Raw genomic sequence first — 21,283 nt, forward strand, 5'->3', positions numbered from 1 at the left:
AGCCATTGTCCGAGCCCTGGGACCTGCTGGAGAGCACTTCCTGTCGGATAATCCCCAGCAGGACAAACATTGCCATTGGACTTCAGCAGATCACTCTCATCCAAATCAGTTCCCGGTCCAAGCTCGACACCCAATCATGAGTGGAATTTGGTTTGACATGTACCTGGCTGTGAAAGCCAAGCGCTCGCCCCTACCCCTGCCCCTCTTGACCCCCGTAGCCTCATATGTCAGAATGTGACATCTCAGGGGTCAGCTGTAACTCCAAGCGCACAGAGCAGGAGAAAGATGGACGATGACAACAGAGGCTCTGGTGCCCGACCCAAGCCTGGCACCAGCACCTGCCTCCTGCCTGGATGGGGGAGCTGGGACCCACTGGCTGTGTGTCAAGGGAGGCTGGAACCCCACTGCTAGAATCTTTTCCTTGCTTAAGTACCTTTCATCATAAACTCTGAACCACTCAGTGTGAATCTGGATATCAAATAGCATCTTCCCTGGCTGGAAGAACCCAAGGGTGCAAGAGTGTAGACATGAGATCACCAAAGACAAGACAATCCACAGTTCCGCCTAGGATGGCCCCTAGAGGCAAGGCAGGAAGGAGACGTGAGCAAACGGGGACAGAGAGTGAGGCCGACTGAGCATTTAGTACAGACCATTCTTGAATTAGGTGCTTTATCTAAGTTACATCATTTTATTGTCACAACCACACTACAAAGCTCAAAAAGGAACCTGCTCAAAACCACATGCCTAGGGCTTCCCTGGTGGCACAGTGGTTGAGAGTCTGCCTGCCGATGCAGGGGACGCGGTTCGTGCCCCAGTCCGGGAAGATCCCACATGCCGCGGAGCGGCTGGGCCCGTGGGCCATGGCCGCTGAGCCTGTGCGTCTGGAGCCTGTGCTCTGTGGCGGGAGAGGCCACAGCAGTGAGAGGCCTGCGTACCGCAACAAAACAAAAAAAATAAAGCCACACACCTATTAAGTAATGGCCCTGGCGTCCAGCCTGGTGCATTGCACGGCACCCTTCCTGTTACACTTCTCCACCTGGGGCAAGGAGAGCAGTACCAGGCGCATGCAGCTGAGTCCTCAGTTCTTTGCATTCTCTCTTTTATCTGGCACCCAGAGATGGGAAGGGATAGTCAAGTTCAGGGTCACATCAGCCCATCTACCTCCTAAGCCCCAAAGGATTCCGTGACAGCTGAAAATCTCCCCTTCCTCGCAGACGTCTTGCAGCATCCCTGGAACTTTGCACGTTCCTCACAATGCACTAGGCAGGAGCTTTCAGCTCTGTGAGGGAAGGGTCTTCCCCCCATGGTGCTGAGGCACAGAATGATGATGGCTTCTTGACAAGATAATGAGTCAAATGCTTGCAGACACCCCCTGCTCATCTTTGCCAACATTGCTGGCAACCGTATAAATGGTATTGTAGAGTACTGTGTTCCCAGACTTTGGGACTTTTAATTTTTAATAACTCTGAGGGCTGTCATGTTATTGCCTGTGTTTTAATTTGCCAGGCAAATATATAAACCACCCCCAGTTATTATCACTATAATTTTATAAAGAAGGAAACTGTATGAAACATGTAGGAAAGACACCATCTCATCATAAAAACAGGCTTTTCCAAGAAAGGAACTTGGCAAGCATCTGTGGACATATGTATATGTTTCATATTTTGTCACAGATAAATGAAAATATTATCAAGCATCAGCATGAGTCCTTGGGCTAACATTTAGGGACCCCTAATTAAGGTGGAAAGACCTTAGACTGAGAGTCAGGGTACCTGGGGTCAATCCCTGACCCCACTGCTAACAATCTACGTGGGCAAGTTACATCATCTCTCTGGTACTTAGTTTCCTACCCCATAGCATGGAATAATAGTACCCATCTTAGAGGGTCATTAGAGGATTAAGTGAAATAATGAGTGCAAAGCACAAATGAGGAGACTTGTCAATTTCCTCCTCTGTAAAATAAGGGAAATAGAAGAAATGAGCTTTGAGATCCCTTCCAGCTCCCTGTGATTCCAGGAGAGCAGCCCAACCCTCCCGACTGAGCCGTATAGCATATACCTAAGAGAGAAGATGCTTTCTCCAAGAGAGACTCTCAAAGAGAAAGTATCTCATAAATCTCAGGGCAGATCAGATTTGGGGTGAATGTGAGCAAATTCTCAGCCCCTCTTTCTTTTTTATTTTATTTTTATTTATTTATTTTGTATTGAAGTATAGTTAATTTACAATGCTGTGTTAGTTTCAAGTGTACAGCAAAGTGATTCAGTTATAGATATGTTTATATTCTTTTTCAGATTCTTTTCCATTATAGGTTATCATACAATATTGAGCATAGTTCCTTGTGCTATACAGTAGGTCCTTGTTGCTTACCTATTTTACATATAGTAGTGTGAATATGTTGATCCCAGACTCCTAATTTATTCCCCGGCCCTGCTATCCCCTTTGGCAACCATAAGTTTGTTTTCTATCAGCACCTCTTTCATCCATGGTCTTTTCCCAGTCTTACTAGTACACAAATAAAAGCAGCAAATACTCTCATGTTGTTGAAATGCTAGGTTACCCACCTCAGGAAGCTGAGGGCAGGGTCAGGAGATAAACATAAGAACCTGAAAAATTAAATAACAAAAAATTTCAACCCCAACAGCATACTGGCTCTGAGCCCACTGTTTGCATCAGGACCCCTGAGTCCTTTTCCATCTCACTTCTACACTGCGATGCTCTCAAGAATGTCAAATCTCAAGAGAACGCAGGGGAAGAAGGTAGGCCCGGGGCATGCATGCTGTGCTCCTGCACGTGCGTGAAGGATGAGGCAGTGGGGTGTCCTTGCTTCTCCCTCCACCGTCCTCCCACCTCTGGGCCTCATCCACCTGAAACCCACCAGGAGAGAGGGGCCCTACACACCTCCAGTTGTCTAGTGAGCAGATAATCACTTGCTCTCCCTCTCACGCAGCGAGATGTACACATTAGGTGTATGAGGCCAGAGAGCTTAGGCGGGGACACATTTTCCAAAGCTCCAAGAATGATTTAAAAGCACTACAGGCTCAATGCATCAAGCTCCAGGCTGGATACAGGTGCACTGGTGGCACCTGCCTTTGACCAACTGTTGGATTTCATCCTGTCTCCAGACGCCATTACCTCATTGTCACCAAACCTGGCTCAAGTCCAGTGCCTTCCATTAGGGTTAGTCCTGTCAGCCTCGAGAGGTTCTGAAAGCTGACCATCATAGGAGAAAGTCCATGAACGAGAGTGTATGTGTGTATGTTCGTATTTCTCATCGGGGAAGAGTGAAGACAGTCAAGGATGCAGCTTGTCAAAGGTCCCCAAGCATCAGCATGTTATCAGATAATGTTCTGAAGGTCATCTGCAAAAGCCCAAGTGCAGTTGAAGGTCAGGATGCCCAAGGGAAGTGGCTTTAGCAGCTTTCACTAGGAAAGGAAGATGGAGCAGAGTACAGCTCAGAGCCTCGCTACTCACTTACCCAACCTCCTCAACCAGCTGGAGGAAGCTGCAGGCAGCCCTCCAGATTCCAGAACTTGGCTCAGGGCTACATAAGAGGATGGAGCTGGTAGAGGGCAGCAGTGGAGGTTTGAAAGACATAACAGAGCTGGAGAATGTTTCATAGCTGCCAACATCCGGTTTCCCCTCTGTTCTTTTAAGGTAAAGCTCAAGGAACATCTGAGGAGGGCAGGAGGCAGGTTTCTGAGTCAGGGTCTCTCCTTTTTTATTATTTGCCCATGTGAACCAGAAGCTTTCAAACAAAACTCAGCAAGTTTTATTGTCTTTTTCTGCACAGCAGAGATAGTTTCTGGAAGAGCCGTCACAATTAAAATGGCACCATAAGAGCATCTACATAGCTATAGAATTAAATACTAAAAGAGATGAAACAGCTCAAGTGCACAAACCATGGTCCCCTCTCCCATCTCAAGCTCCTGCCTCTCTTCCCAGGAAGACCTGACTTTTAAAATACTTCAGGTCTCCACAGGGAATCTGCTGAAGATGCAAGAGTGAAATGTAATAGGGGCTGCTTTGTGCTTGATCACCTCTCGGCCAGTGGGGACACGTAGTATTGGAAAGAATGACAGATCACACAAAAAGAGCAGGGAAAGACCACCAGGGTGACATCCTGGGACAGGCAGCTCTTCGGTGAGAAATCCTCCTCCAGAGCAGGGAGGGCTCTGCTAGGACCTGCCAGGGCTGGACTGCAACGGAAAACCCCATCTCCCCTGGGTGGATGTGCCTAAAAGTGGCTTTGGGCAGGTTTGCAATAAGCCAGAAAAACGTATGTCACACATATATTGAGCTGGGGCTGACATGTCAGGCATTGCCCAGAGCACTGTGTTAGTCAGGATTCTCCAGAGAAACAGAGCCAAAGGTGATATATTGTGTGTAGGTATGTATGTGTGTATGTGTATTTATGTATACATACATACATATATGTATACCATGTTTGAGAAGGGCATGAGAGCCACATTCACCTTAATGCCAAATGTATTCTTCCCTGTTCCAATTGGTAACAGCAGTACTACCGCCTAATCAGAGTCAATTACCTTTGTTTTCTTTTCTTGCTGTCTGGTCTTTTGTCACAAAGAGTTTAAAGTGCCCAGATAGTAGCTATAGCTTATAGTCCAATGGGACTAGCAATTCTCCTGGAGGAAGCATTTCTTCATTGTGAATTAGACTTCCAACCCACAGAGACTAGAGTTATGGGCACAGGGTATACAGATCCCCTAAGTCCGTCACTGGAAGTGATGGAAGTGGGTTCACTTCGACTCCTACACTTTGGTCTCAGATTCATGTGCTCTACATATCAGGGACATAGCACAGGAATGGTCATTGATTTAAGATGTATAGTATATTCTGAAAGATGAGCCCTATCATTTCAAGGGATCATCTCCAAGCTGGTGCTGTCTTCAGGTATCCATTTTATCACTCTCACATGCTAGCAGCATCTGGATGGTGCTGCATATCATAGAGAAAGTGAAACTCGTGGTCATGTGCTCACTGTCACCCTTCCTTTGCTATACAGTGTGTTCCTTGGTATGATGTGATATTATGTAGACTCCTGTGTCAGTGGATCACATGCTTTAGAAGCCCTCAAAGAGGTTTTGAAGGTAGGAAAGACAAACTCAAATGTGAAATATCTGTTGATTGTAATCAAGATGAATTATTGCTCTTACAGAGTAGAAAGGATCCCACGTTGCCAAGTTGCTACTAAGTGGTTGGTTTGTCTTCTTGGAATGGTGCTATCTTGGTGAGGGAGGGGCTCAGTTTGGTCTGCATTGCTGCATGGACCCTTGACAATTGCGATAGCTAGATTAGGCTTGGTGAGTGGGAAAGCCATGCATGTTTCCTGTCACCATGAACATTCCATTATGTGTCCATTGTGCTGACACTGGGGTGACCAGTGAGAAAACAGGCTGAGTCATTCTGTCCACGTGGTTGCTTAGTGCCTCTTCTGTGAGGGATGCTGTCTGGGGCATTAAATAAGGGATGTAAAGTTCTTCCTTCTTTGTACTCACTCCCATACGTCCATCCACCATATGTCCTCCCCAGGTCTCTTTGTCTCTGACCTTGAAATCTTTCTTCTTCCAGGCTCCTGTACCATTAGCCATGGAAAAGCAGAAGTTTCAGAAGCTTGCACTTGATCTTCATTGCACAAGCTCTTACACCACAGTCCTAGGAAGCTTGTGAGGTTTCTATCAACTACCAAATATATATACTCCAATTATTCTAATTCCCAGGGACTGAGGAAATTACCAAGTGTGAGTCCATGGACCTAGTGAATGTACTGTGAGCCAGACCTAGGACCCCTCCCCTAACAACAGACCATGACAATTATCTGGGTCCCAGATATCACTGTCAACTTGGCACCTGTGTCAAGCAGTCTTCAAAATGCTTGGGCAGTCCTCTTCCCCCAGTATATGCTTACCTGAGTAAATGGCCAGGGACCTTTTGGTGAAGGAATGGGAAAATCATTACCATATACACATACTATAATATTTATAGGGTCTTTCTACCTGGGCACCCAGGCTTTCTGTTAATGGGTTCTGGATCTGAAAACTGACTCACATCTGGAAGCTGGGTAACAGACCGTGACTTTTAATTAGGGTGCCTGTCCTCTTCTGACCATGTATCCTTGGTTTCTTTGACTATATAGATTAAGCAGTGTTTTTATTGGCTGTCCATTTTTCTTGCCCCTAGAGATGTCATGCTTTACTATGCATCTCCATGGCTCTCTAAGAGTGTGACTCACTGGCTGTATTCCAAGCTTGTCCCTCATTATGATAATTATATCCAGGGTCAATGAGATATGGTTATCCAGCTTCTAGGAGACCTCTAGGCATGAGCAGTTCACCATCTCCTGAGACAGCTTATTCCATCATTAGACATCCAGTTTTCTGGAAATCCTTTCTTATGCAACAGAAATATGCTTCATGGAATTTCTATCCATGTGACCACAGCTTTAGGTATTTTCAGGTAGCTACCATGCAAATCTTCTCCCTTATTTCCTCACAATGATTAATTCTTCTTGCTTTGAGACTAATTTCAACAGAGTCAGACCTTCACATTTACCAGGAAAATCAGAATGCTCACCCTAGGTTATCTGGAGGGGAAAGAGAACAATGCGCCCCACTGAGGTGTGGCAACATAATAATAAAATGATAATAATAAACAGACAACACGTATGGAGTGTTTACTATGTGACAGGCCCTGTGCAAAGCACTTGACTCACATTATTCTCACAACAACCAGTCATTTATGCAACAAATATTTATTAAGCACCTAAATCATTCTAGAAACTGGAGATACAGCAGTAGAGAATATAAAAAAAACCCTGCCCTTATAGAGCTTACATTCTAGAGGTGGGAAACAGGCAATAAATAAGATAATTAAGTGCTATATATAGTATGTTAGGTGTTGAGTGTTAAGGAGTATAATAAAATGAGGAAAGAAGACAGGAAATGACACATGGTTTGCAATTCAGAGATCATGTTCAAGAAAAGTCTCACTAAAAAAGTAACTGAGTGAAGACCTGGAGGAGGTAATAGAACGACATTTGTGATAACTGGGGAAGACCGTTCCAAGGAGAACAAACAATATGGGCAAAGACCCTGAGGTAGGTATTATTATCTCCATTTTACAGATGGTTAAATGACTTGCCCAACAGCCACTGCTTGAGGATGGAGCCAGAATTCAAACTCAAGGCTACTTGACATGAGAGCTGGTACATTATATACCTGCCCGGTGACAGAGTGTAAGCGACCTTAGACAAACCAGAAATGCTCTATATTACAGACGGTGACCCAAAGGCCTAAAAGAGGGAAGCAACTTGCTCAGATGAACACTTGTAGATAATGGCAGAACTGAGACCAGAGGGCTGTCATTTCAAATGCACCATCCCTGCCTCCAGAATCCAAACATTTATTCTCTGGCTAGAAATCTCTCCCAAACCAATGAATGAACTTGGCAAAACTTTATCAATGTATTTTACTGGGAGGTATTTTAAAGAGCCTTGTCTTGACCCAACAGCATAAACGATGTCTAGCTCTGATTCCTCTCATTGGCAGTGGGTAACGAGGCATAGTCCATAAAGTTAGATTCCTCTAAACTTGAAAACAGGCTCCACACTTTTCTCACTATGTGATCTTGGGCAAGTTATTAAGCATCTCTGACTCCCAGTATCATCATCCGTGGAACAAGGATAGAAATGTGTCTCAGGGATGTGGTAGGGATTAGAAAAAATAATATGTATACAGCACCTTGCACAGTGAATGGAATACAGGAGATGCTCTAACTGTGTTCACTGTCTTCTTCCCTATGTAATTAGTTGTATTTTCACATGCACAACTCTTGCTTTCTTAATGTATTATAATTTTATTGAGGGTTGAGAGGTCATATATGTAGGTACTCACCACATTTTATATTATATGGTGGTACATAGTGAATGCTTACAAGTGATTATTTGATTGCTGGATTAGTGGGGAAGAGAAAGAAGAGTGATTATTGCTTTGGGATTCTGTTGATGCAACAGTCATCTGGTTGCAACATGTGCCAGTCCACTGTTCACCATAGTTGTTTGGGCCGATGTGACTGACCAGGAGGTATCCTCTTACTCCTTCAAAAGTCAGTATGTGTCATTCTGGAAGACAGACCACTATTCAGGTCGAGGAAGACATTTCTTCAGTCAAGAGAAGAGAAGTAGTTGTCAGCACCAGGACATCCCAGCCCTTAGTAGGTTCTTGCAATTTCCTGGTAAGAAGCAGAATTCCAGTTTAACTCACAACTTTAACACCCTCTACCCACACATCTTTCATCAGGACTGCTATCAAAGAGTCAAATTGACCGATTTCAGTTTTTATTTCTTTTGCCCACCCTCTGGCAAGATCTCAATAAGCAGCTAACCAGCTGAAAATAGGAGGAGAAGGAAAAGGCCTGGACCTAGATGATTCAGGAAATGGCTCATCAGCCATCCAAAATTGAAGTTACTTTTTCATTCGTATAATGTGGAGAAAAAGGTCTCTGTGATAAATATTAGGAATAATTCAGTGGGGTAACTGTTTATAATTTCTTTTTTAAGAAAGAAAAAACGAATCATTTGTGTTGTCCTTTCCCCTACATTAGCTTGCTTAGTCCTCATAACAGCCCTGTGAAATACTTATTATTACCCATGTTTTATAGATGAAGCAACTGATCCCAGGAATATTAAATAACTTGCTTGAGATTATACAGCTGATAAATTGCAAACCCAGGAATTACATCGATGTGCTTTTAATTTGAGTCCAGTGGTTTTCCTCTGCACCTCATTTTTCTGCCTCCATTTCAAAAGGATTGATAAAGGATAGTCTCTTCTGATCCTATTATGAAGGGTCAATGAATGTGAAGAGGGAGCATTGTAGAACTATCTTCTCTTTTTGTAAATCGTACAGAGAACCCAGCCTTAATACAAACAGATTTTTTTAGAGAAAAAAAATAGTTTTCAGAAGTTAATAATGTATCTAATATTAGTTTGTACTTGTCTCTGAATAACTGAGAAGACCTCACAGACATGATGCTTCATCCCCAATCACTACGGAGAGGGGGAAAGGGTGTCAATGTTCCCATTTTGTTGCTACAGGATGAAGAGGAGAGAAAGAGAAGGTATAGCAAAGCTGGGAAAAGAACCAGTAATTCTAAATTCTAGACTCATGTATTGGCCAAGTTCAGCTTGACAAACTTTTAAAAATAAATCAATCTATCAATAAATTGCCAAAACATTCATCATACACATACAGAGGAACAAATAATAAAAAAAGAGAATAAGGAAAATAAGTACTGTTGTGTTAGGGAGATAGAATTATGAAGAAATGTCCCAAGTTTACATATTTTGTAATGATTTTATTATAATATAAAAGGAAGATATAAAGCAATAATTATATTCACTTTACTGGATGCCGTGAAAGTACCCATTTGTCCAGGGCTAGGGTACTTCTTTCTATCAAATTCCCCACAGGACAGTTGATTGAATTGACGCCCTTGGAAGACAGACTTCTTCTGGGTCAGGAGTACCACTAACATCTTCTCAATGACATATTGTAGGTGGAATTGGTTCTCATGGAATTAGCACCCCGCAGTTGAACACTGATGGCCTCAGTTTCCTCTAGTACTCCTCAAAATGAACAGTAATGTAGAACTTGACTTTTCGGACTAAAGTCTCTTTGAACAGCTTTGGTAGCAAGGCTTTTCACTGTGTTTTTATCTTAAAGGCTTGGAAGAGTTTTCTTTCAATTATTTCAGTAAATTATGCCCAATTTGCTAACTTTTATAATTTCTCATTTATTTCACTAGCTTTTATAATTCCCCAAGTAGCTTAGAATGCTGGTGCTTAAGGGAGAGAAGAGTTAAACTTTCCTGTCTGCAGATGAAGAAACTGAGGCTTAGAGAATATACTTCTAAATTTAAAGTAAGTACATATCATATCACTTTGGAGCATAGCCTATATCACATTTTTCCAACTATAATTACAGGCTGCCCTATAAAGTAAGTACAGCAGTTCTTCTCCTTGATGTTACTGGTTTCCTCAATTATAATATTCATGAGTTCAGCAGAAAGCACTCTAGCTGTAGGTACCGAGGGCTTAAGAATAAACTTGAACTGTGACGTTTTCACATTTTATAATGAGAAACAGACATTGCACATGTAAGAACTTACATATGGAAAATTTCAATAACCGATTTCACTTGTTTTCTTACAGGAGGATATTATCCCATGACTTAAAAATCCAAAACAAAATTTATCAAATCAAAAGAAAAGGGAGTCATCCCTGCCTCTTTTCATCTAGCGGAATTCCATAGCTTGAATATGGGTGATGCCTCCCCCAAATTTCTGCTAACTCAGATGGGAGTAAGTGAGGTATGGCGTAGAGGAGGGGTTTCTACCTTTGTCTGTGCCTCTCTACCTATATACACTTGAGTGTATGCCATATATATATATATATATATATATATATATATATATATATTTTTTTTTTTTTTTGGTACGCGGGCCTCTCACTGTTGTGGCCCCTCCCGTTGTGGAGCACAGGCTCCGGACGCGCAGGCTCAGCAGCCATGGCTCACGGGCCCAGCCGCTCCGCGGCATGTGGGATCTTCCCGGACCGGGGCCCGAACCCATGTCCGCGGCATCGGCAGGCGTACTCTCAACCACTGCGCCACCAGGGAAGCCCAAGTGTATGCTATATTTTACAGAAGAATTCGGGGCAGCCAAGGTTGGGCAGAATCACATTACCCAATACCCAGTTAACCAGTACTCAGCTCCCTGACATTTTTTTAGGCTCCCTTTTTCCTCCCTTCTTCTTTCTACGTTTCCTCCTTCTTTCATTTCTGCTATCCTGAGCACTCCAAAGTCATCTCACTGTATGATAAAGAGCAGCATCTCCATTCTTACGTCTTCACACTCACCTCATAATGCTGACACCTCAAAAGTCACTCTTCTTTTTCTCCAAAAAGATCATTCTCTCTTTAGTAGTTCCTGTTACAGTAATAAATATTTCCCCCATTGTGATACCTACAAGATGCAAGCCACTGAATGGGCCACAGAGGCAGATAGGACAAGGTCTAGGGAAGGTACAGTCAGAAAAAAATTGCTGGGAGAAATATGCTATGGAAAACAATTTTACAGTTTCTCCAAAAGTTAAATATAGAATTATCAGACGACCCAACAATTCCATTCTCAGTATATATCCAAGAGAAATGAACACACGTCCAGACAGAAACTTACTCATACATGAATGTTCATAGGGACACTGTCATAATAACCAAAAGGTGGAAACAACTCAAATTCTCATCAACAAATGAATGGATGAATGAACTGTGGTATAGCCACACAATAGAATATTATTCAGCTACGAAAAGGGACAAAGTACTGATACTTGCTATGACATAGATGAACTTTGAAAACATTATGCTGAGTGAAAGAAGCCAGACACAAAATCTCACCTATTATATAATTCCTTTTATATGATATATCCGTAATAGGCAAATCCACAGAGACAGAAAGCAGCCTAGAGGTTACCAGGTGATGGGGGCGGGAGGAACGCGGAATGATTACTTAACGGGTGTGGGGTGTTTTTATAGGATGATGAAAACATTTTGAACCTCGAGAGAGATGCTTGTTGTACAACATTGTTGAATACTCTGAATACTTCCGCATTGTACACTTTTTAATGGCTAATTGTATGGTATACAAATTTCACCTCAATTAAAAAAATACACATACACCAAAACAAGAAAGAAAAGGGAGTCATGAAAATGAGGGTAGCCGTTGAGAATTTCCCAGGTTCTCCCTGCAGACTCTCAGGCAGTTTCCGGGAGTTGCCCCACTTTCTCAGGAGATGCACAGTGAGCTCTGTATCCAGGCAGCAGCATCTCATGGAGTTAGAGGCCTGGACTCTTGGCCCCATGTGCTAATTATTATCTGTGTGATTCTGAGAATATCACTTAATATCTCTGGTCCTCAGCCTCCTCCGTCAAAGAAAGGGGTTGGACTAAACAATCTCTAAGTCACTTGGATTACATGAAACAGACTGGTTAATTTAAGCAGAAAAGGAATGAACCAGAAAGATATCAGTTGGTTCACAGAACTTAGGGAAGGCTGGGTAATTAGTCTTGGAAAAAGATGCAACCAGGACAGTTTGGTGGGTGAGTTGAGGAGGGTGGAGGCTGACGGTGGGAGGGGTACCGTGTAGGGGAAGAGGTTTCATTGAAGCGCTGCTGCTGAAGCGAGTGAGCACCTAACACTCTCTCCTGTAGCTCTTTACTCAAGACCCAGAGCCCCAGGACAGAGGCCAGTAGGGTATGTCCATGTGTGCAAATCTCAACCAAAGACAGCAGCCAACTTAATTAGAGCCTCAACAAGGCTGCCTATAATGGTGGAGAGGCTGTTACCAAGCAGAGGGGCAGATGCTGGGATGGAAAAAATAAAGACTTTTAGGACATTTCTAGTTCTTTTCTTCCTCTTCCTTCCCATTCTCCCTTCCTTCCTTCCTTCCTTCCTTCCTTCCTTCCTTCTTTCTTTCCTTCTTCTTTCCTTCCCTCCTTCCCCTCTTTCGTTCTCCTTCCTTCCTTCCTTCCTGCCTTCTTTCCTTCCTTCCCTCCCTCCCTCCTCCCTCCCTCTCTCTCTGTCTCTGTCTCTTCCCCCACCACCCCCAACTTTCTTTCTGGCTCTTGCAAATATCAACTGGCATTTATGCTATGGCGAGATTATATTTTAGGACATATCAGTGAGCTATTTTCTCCCAGAAAAATTCCCATTTCTTTCCAGACTCCCAGGAAGATGAACTCATGGTGGGAAAAGGAAAGCGTTGCCCTGGCCGCAGCTGGGTACCAGAAAGCTGGAGAGTGGTAGTGCCCATAAGGATCAGAGCCAGAGAGGGCTGGGAGCATTGAGATTAGAGCAGATGGCTAGGAGAACCGTCCACCAAAGACCCCTAGGTACGGCTGCTAGTCAGAGGGGTTTCCTTTCAGAGTGTTCCCATTAACACATTTTCTTGGCATTAGCCTATGGCTGCTGGGATGAGTGGCTTTTTTCCTTTTCCAAACTGTCCTTATCAGTAATGCAACAATAGCTAATTTAATTAGCTGACCTGAACGGCAGCCAGTTTGAGCTAATTTGGTTCTGCTAGCTGCTCCCTGGTACGTACAGAACTGACAAGCATACTTCCCTCCAGACAAACAGTGGGGGCTTTGAGGGGGCAGAGAGAGGGATAGTGGCTCCTCCAAAGTCTGTCCTACACCTGTGGGATTTAGTGCTTGACCAATGGCAAGTTATTCTTGAGTCGCTATTCCCCAAGGGCCTGTCCAATTTGTCAGCAGAAAGAGATAAAAAAGACAACCAGGAAATTGCAAAGGCAAGGTGCCCAGGATGAGCATGCTGGGGAAGAAAACATTCTCCTTAGCAGAAAGAACACTTGGCCAAAAAGATCTGGATCTCAGCCACTGATTGACCTTCCCCAAGTCAATCCACCTTTGTGTCTCAGCTACCCATGCATAATAATAATATGCAGGATAGATGCATAATATATATTATAATATTATATGTATATAATATGAATAATAATTATCATTCCCTTACTTCCTTCACTGACGTGTTGTAGAACTCCAACACTATAATGAGATGAGATTTCTTTGACACATATAAAGGACTATGCCAATGGGAAGTGTTTTGGTAATTAGCACACTATTAGGAGTGTATTTTCTGTTTCTCAAGAACAAGAACCAAATACTACTCCTCTCCGTGGCCCTAGCACTTGACATGTGCCTACACAGAGAAGGTGTTCAACATGTGTTTGTTGACTGAATGATAGAGAAATAGGGGTATGAGGAGATGGGTAGGCATAGTTTAAAGTTTGATGAGGTCAGTACACAACTAGCTAAATATCATAAACTGTAAGCCTTCTTTTCAGTTCAGTATCTTAATCTTCTCCACCCCTGATAAAGGAAAACTGGTTCAGAAAGACACCACTGTTGATGTCAGATTTATGTTCACAGAAGAGCTGCTCTATCCCACCTGCACCTCTGCCTACCATCCCTACCCCAGGGTCCTCCAGAGCGACCGCCCCCACTAGCAGGTGAAGGACCACACCCAGAGCAGGCTTTTGTGTTTGCTTTGGGGTTCTTTTTCCTTTTAAGTACTGCCTTTCAATGGGATACATTGAATTATAATTCGCATCTATTCACAGGGAATAAACGACGTATGCTTGAAATGAGCGGATTTGAAAAAGTTGGGACTAGGAAAGATCTAAATGATAATCTCCATTCCTATAACTTTAATATGATTTCTGATATTGGTTTTCGGTCCATCCTATTTTTAACCATCTGGACGACCGTGTTAACAACTTTGTCTTACTCCACGCACTCCGCTGGGAGATCACATTCATTCCCATGGCTTCCATGGCATCCATCCCATATGTTGACAGCTCCCAAGCCTTTATCTTCAAACTTGACCTCACCCCTGAGCTTAGTATGCAGGAACACAACTGCCTGTTAGAAGTTTCCACCTGGATCTCCTCTTACACCTCAGAGCCAAGGTTCCCAAAATTACCCTCATTACCTAGTTTGCAAAGTCTGTTTGTCTTAATTCTCTGTGTTTTTGAGTGGCTCACAGTTTCCAGAGCATAACCCCAACCTTTCCTTTATGCCTACTTCTAGGTGTACAATGAGTTTATCAATTTTGACTTCTAAATATCCCTTCAATTTAGGTCTATTTTTCACCACTGAAATTATCTTATTTGTATCTTTCATCTTCTATCCCACTAAAAACAGGAATGTCTCCAAGGCAGAGATTCTGTGCATATCAGGCAAATAAGAAATGTTTGTCCATCTGAACTGAATTAAAAGCACCCTCGCTCTGTTCTATCAAATTCTGAATCTTTAATGAAAACCAATTACTGTACTTAAGACAACCGAAGATATAGCTGAGTTTCTCTATTCTACTGTAACAGCTATTCCAATGGACTCTAAATTGACAGTCAGTCCCCAAACTTGGGGTGCATACAGCCTGCTCAGCTGGGACTGTGCAACCTCACTGATTGGCCTACTTTCTGGGCTTGCTCTAAAACTTACGACTCAGACAGAGAACACTCAGCTCCCTCTCCAGTGTTTTCCAGGAAAGGCGGAATCTATTCTATCTGCCTTAATTACTTCTTTACAGATTCCTTGTCTTTGATTTACTCACAGTTAGACCTAGAATCAGGTGTGGATTCCTCTTCATAATGTCAAATTACAAGTACATTTGCCTATAGTACATTTGAAGTACTGGATATCCCTTAATAATTGGTGTATCAATGATAATTTTTTTTTTTTTTTTTTTGCGGTACGCGGGCTTCTTACTGTTGTGGCCTCTCCCGTTGCAGAGCACAGGCTCCGGACGCGCAGGCTCAGCAGCCATGGCTCACGGGCCCAGCCACTCCGCGGCATGTGGGATCTTCCCGGACCGGGGCACGAACCCGTGTCCCCTGCATCAGCAGGCGGACTCTCAACCACTGCGCCACCAGGGAAGCCCATCAATGATAATTTTTAAAATGTTATTAGCTATTTCTCTTTTGCTTAGTTACTAATATGGTTTTCATATCTGTTTTTTTCCTAAAACTTGAACCCTAGTGTTAGTGGATGACATCACTGCATATGGAAAGGCATCCCAATCAAAAAAAAGGGTCTTGACCCCGACAGCCTCAGTTCAAATTCTGATCCACCACCTACTATCTGTGAGAATGGGTAATTGCCATACTTCTCTATCTCGGTTTCCTCAACTCTAACTGGGGTAATAATGTCCCCACATACTTGTTAGGCTTCTTGTGAAAATGAAAAGAGCTAATTTGTATGTCACATTTAGTATTCTACTTGACACAATATATGCCAGCTATTATTATATTACTTGATAGTGAGGACCGAAGGACATCAAAGGGGATTTTGATGAAAAAAAATTTTATTTTAATTGCAAAACTAAGCGCTTACCATGGACAGATTCTGCGCTATTCATTTTACCTATATTACCTCATCTAACTCACACACCAACTCTGTAACGTAGCTTTTATTACACCCATTTCACAGATGAGAAAATTAAGCCTTGTAGAGGTTAAGAAAATGACCACTTAGCACACAGATAGTAAGTGACAGAACTAGAATTTGTACTTTTGACTGAGTCCAAAGCTAAAATTAAATACAAACTAATTATTCCAAGTCCTTATGTCTCTGTAAATAAAACAAAGAAAACACTTGGGGCTTCCCTGGAGGCACAGTGGTTGAGAGTCCGCCTACCGATGCAGCGGACGCGGTTCGTGCCCCGGTCCGGGAAGATCCCACATGCCGCGGAGCGGCTGGGCCCGTGAGCCATGGCCACTGAGCCTGCGCGTCCGGAGCCTGTGCTCCGCAACGGGAGAGGCCACAACAGTGAGAGGCCCGCGTACCGCAAAAAAAAAAAAAAAAAAGAAACCACTTGGATGAATCACAAAATAACTATGCTGAGTGAGAGAAGCCAGACCAACAAATACTATATACTACATGATTCCATTTATATAAAACTCTGGAAAATGCAAGCTAATTACACTGACTGAGAACAGATCAATGGTTGCTTGGGGAAGGTATTAGGTGAATGGGCTGGGATGGATGAATCGAAAAGAAAACTTTTGAAGGTGATGGATATGTTTACTACCTTGATTGTGGTGATGGCATCACTGGTGCATATGTACGTCAAAATTAACCAAATTGTGTATTTCAAATATGTACAGTTTATTATATGTCAATTATGCTGAATAAAAGAAACTGTTAAAGAAAAAACAATCTACTTTTATACCCTCAAAATCAGACAGTTAAACAAAGAATAATTAATCATTATTAATAACACAGCCCAGTGTTGGGCAAAAAAGAAACAAATCCCCAAGCATCAGGGCCGCTGAGTTCACATGTGGTGTGACAAGATTCCACATAGTTAAAAGCCCAGGCTTTGCTGACGGACCTGGTTCTCATCTCTTTCCTCTTGAACTAGTTGTGTGACTTTTGCAAGTTACTTGGCAAAATCTTAGGTGTTCTCACTTCAGGTGAAAACTCAGAGGCATTAAATCCTGCACCACAGTGTTGCCGGGAGAATTAAATGAGGTGATGTGCATACGCCCCTCAGTGGAGTGTTTGGCTCCTGGTAACCCTGGATCAGTATCTGCCGACTGTTGTGGAGGTGTGCGGAAGGTCTGAGTGAGGCTCCGTTGAACTTTGCTGTCCAGGTGGCATCAGGTCCACAGTGGAGGCTAGGAGGAGCAGTTATTCTGGGTGTACCCCAAAGGGTGAAGTGACTGTCACCATACAAATGTGTGTCCTGAAAGGTCTGAGCACTTGGGGACTGTGATCAATCATTGGATCAAGCTTTCCCTCATGCCCTGGAGGCCCCTCGCCATTGTCCTCCAGGTCCCACTCCTGCCCAGAATGCAAAAAGCAAAACACCAGCTACACCGCTGGGCTCAGGCTTTGTGCTTTTCTACAGAAAATAGTCATGCCTTCTGCTTTATTCCACTCCTCTGTTACCGTAATGTGCTGGCCTGGAGGATAAATGAGATAATAAACCCAGAACCCTGAACACAGGGCCTGGGTCACAGGAGGAACTCAATAAATGTTCGTTCTCTGCCCCCTTTCGCCTTATAGATTAGACCTGACTTCTCAGAAGTGCAAATCCTTACACACTTACTTCAGTCTGCTTTCAATATCCCTACACAGGAGCCTTTTTACGACCCCCTTAAAGCCACCCAGCATCCCTCTCCTCGGCTAATTGTCCCACAGAGATCAGGGGCGGGGCAAGTTGAGGGGCGCATATGGAGGCTTGAGCATCCCAGCAGAAGAGACCGCGCAGGTGCCGAGCTCTGAGAATGAGGACCTAATTCATCTTAACTGACGTTGCTGCGCCATCCACTTTCAATGACATGGTAGCCGACCTGTTTATCAAGATCAGCATACTACTCTATTATTATGATTATTTAGCAGTTACATAACATTGGATTTGCAAAGCGCTTAATAATAATTTATTTATTATTTCATCTAACTCTTCACTAATGGAAAATCCAAGGGGTTGTCCTGAGTTCACTGACCTTCACTCTGGAGACCCCTTAGGCCATTTCCAATAGCTTGCCCAAGTGCCGTCTGTAAAATATTTTAATGAAAAACCAATTAGTATATATATATATATATATATATATATATATATATGTATATACTATATATATACATATATATATATACATGTTTTTTTCCTCTTGGCATTTGTAATGTATCTACTGAGATAATACTCTTACTTTACAATAAATAAAAATAAGCATTACTATAATAATAAGTCACTGAAGCTATGTCTCTCTAGAACTGATACGGAGCCTACAGGTGTGAACCCCAGGTGTATGGCAGGCATGGAAATCCACCACTCGCATCTCCCTTCAAGGAAGGGCTCATTGCCCAGCCCCGAGGTGTGTGTTAGCTTGCAGTCTCTGGTTGTTAGAGCCTTCAGGGTCCACCTCGGACAGTGACTGAGCATGGCCATGGTCCAAAGGTTGGCCTTTTCTGCCCAACGCGGGACTCATCTAAAAGGCAGGCTTTGTTCCAGAGCTCCTTTTTTTCAGGTGTGCATCACTGTTTGATGGCTTCTCTACCCAGTCATGCTTCCTTCCCCTTTTCCTTCACAGATGTAACTCTCCAATAAACATTTTTAAGTCCTTACTTCACCTGAGTGTCTGCTTCCCAGAGAACCTAGCCAGCCAGTATGAACCCAGAGTTTATACTCTGACAATAAGCCATGTCATTTTAGGCAAGTGTTTCTGGACCGTAAATTTTTCACCACCCTATTGGGATGACTAACTTTGGTTCTTTCAAAGACCTTTCTATTTCTTCCATCCTATGACACTTATGAACTTAGGTAGAATGGAATTTGGTATAAATTCTGTGCCTTTAGTCTACATGCAAGGGGGTTTTGTGATGGAGGAGGGTTTTGAGGAGCAAATTCAAGACCCCCCATTTTCCTGTCTACAGTAACCTATAATGACTCTACCTTTCTACTGCGCATTAAAATGTGCAATAGAGGGGCTTCCCTGGTGGCACAGTGGTGGAGAGTCCGCCTGCCGACGCAGGGGACGCGGGTTCGTGCCCTGGTCCGGGAAGATCCCACATGCTGCAGAGCGGCTGGGCCCGTGAGCCATGGCCGCTGAGCCTGTGCGTCTGGAGCCTGTGCTCCGCAACAGGAGAGGCCACAACAGTGAGAGGCCCGCGTACCGCAAAAAAAAAAAAAAAATCCATGAAAATGTGCAATAGAGAGATGATTATAAGTGTGGATTGATGTGTGTGAAAATTATACTGTAAGAATGTATGTGTATGTGTAAAATAATATCTTTAACATAAAGCATGCAAAATGCATATAGTTAAATAAGTATCATGATATAGATGATTTAATACATATACTTACATATATACATGCATTTTATTTATACATAAAATATCAGTCAAGACAGAGATCTGCTGTGACAGAAGATCTCACAGCAGAGAGAAAATACGTAGAAGGTCTCACTGAAAGATGGGGAAGACAGGACTGCACTCTCAGAAGATCTAATACCTGAGTCTAATGGTCCCTAAATCAAACTACACCCAATAGGGATAAGAAAAAGTTTAAGTGAACCACCCCAAAAGTGGACAGCTCCTTGGACAGTGCACACCTCAGAATTCTGGGGGATGCAGCCCCCCTTATCAGATGCTCAGACTTGTCACCTGCAGAGGTTTGGTTTCCAAGCCCAGAATCAGAACAAAAGGTGTGTGCCTGCTCCCTTCATGTCCCTATTTCTTTTTTTTTTTTTTTTTTTTACTGTTGCTCTCTAAATAATCTTTGACAAAAGGCTTGTCTCCAACTTTTCCCTGGATTCCTCAGTGGTCTCAGGTCAAAGGTGTCTGCCACAAAAGAAACTGCTAAGAAACTTAATTAGGGTTTTTGAAATTAAAAGCCAATAAGAATTTATTTCTGTAGTAATAATTTTTACAGAAGCTGTCATTGTAAGGCCTAAATGTAAGGTTGTCACTGGACACTGGTCCTGTGAGTCACATATGTAAATGGAAGTCTAGTTTAAAAGGTAGTACTGGCTAAGATTTTAAAGCATATTCAACAAAGTTTTATGTAAATTCATGGAAGATTGATCTGTAATTAATTAGGATGGGGATATGGGATATTTGAGAGATATTTTGCTGTAGCTCTTAGAAGCCTGGTGAAAGAAAGTGTACCCCCCAACTCCCAATGAAGAAGACTCAGCAATATTCCTGGGCAAGACTCTAGACTTAATTCTTTAAACAACCATTTCAGAGCAGGTAGTAAAGGAACCTGGGACTTAACAGAGGGCAGCATGAAGCTACCAAAAAGAAGTCACCCCACATTCACATCATTTACTATTTGGTAGGGGACTCATGGAATAGCACAGAATTACTATGAGTGCATTTCTTCAAAACAGTGTACAAAATTCTTGTTATGCCTTGGGATCAGGCGGGTACCGTGGGAGGTAACATGCCAATCACAGGGAAGGAATCATGATATACGAATCAACCCTCAGGCAAAATCGCTCTCAGGTATTTTTCTACAAGGCCCGGGACCTGTCCTGTCCTGTGCAAAATATGGCTTGGATGAAAGCAGCATAGGAGGGTGGCTATGTACCTGGCCTTTAGAGTCAGACGGAGTTGGGTTCAAATCCTGGCTCTACTACATACTGGCTGTATATCTTTGGACAAGTTACTTAATCTTTCCAACTCACAGTGTGCTTAGCTCTAAAATGGGGACAGCACGCACTTTGTAGAGTTGGTGAAGGCAGAATGAAATAATGTGATGTGTAAAGCACAGTATCTGTCAGAGACATGCTCCCAAAATGGTAGCTCTCTGCTGCACATTGAATACATTGTCTGAGAGTAATGAGCTAATATGCTGGATGACAAAATCAGGATCCAAAAAGGTCTCGCCAGGCTGGACTCAAGGACCAAATCTAATAGGATGGCATTTAACAAGGATAAATGTAACGGTACTGCAATTAGGTCTGAATGGCAAGCTGTACACACGCCCAGTGGGGAGATAGGGCTTATCAACAGCACACCTGGAAAAGACTTGGGGGCATTACGTGACTTTTGCTCATTAATGGGTCAGTGGGGTGAAGTGGCTGCCCAAAAGCAAACACAGTCTTAAGCTGTGTAAAGGCAAGCTCATTGTCAGGAACAAAGGGAGAAACAATGCCTGTCTCCACTGCCCCTCTCTGGGCACC

The 21,283-nt window shown here is 43.1% G+C and overlaps 1 protein-coding gene across 2 annotated transcripts in view; it reads right to left on the reverse strand.

The window, feature by feature from the left end:
• Window positions 1-6,786: 6,786 nt before the first annotated feature.
• The window catches only part of PBX1 (PBX homeobox 1), a 318,246-nt gene continuing 303,749 nt past the window's right edge, over window positions 6,787-21,283 (reverse strand). For both annotated transcript variants that reach the window (XM_060297043.2, XM_060297028.1), the window contains one exon: window positions 6,787-8,247. Coding sequence is in view for 1 of the 2 variants with exons in the window: in XM_060297028.1 (XP_060153011.1) it covers window positions 8,227-8,247 (21 nt within the window). In the remaining variant the exon portion in view is untranslated. The remainder of the gene's footprint in view (window positions 8,248-21,283) is intronic.

This window comes from Globicephala melas, chromosome 1 (assembly GCF_963455315.2).
Source record: "Globicephala melas chromosome 1, mGloMel1.2, whole genome shotgun sequence".
NCBI lineage: Eukaryota > Metazoa > Chordata > Mammalia > Artiodactyla > Delphinidae > Globicephala > Globicephala melas.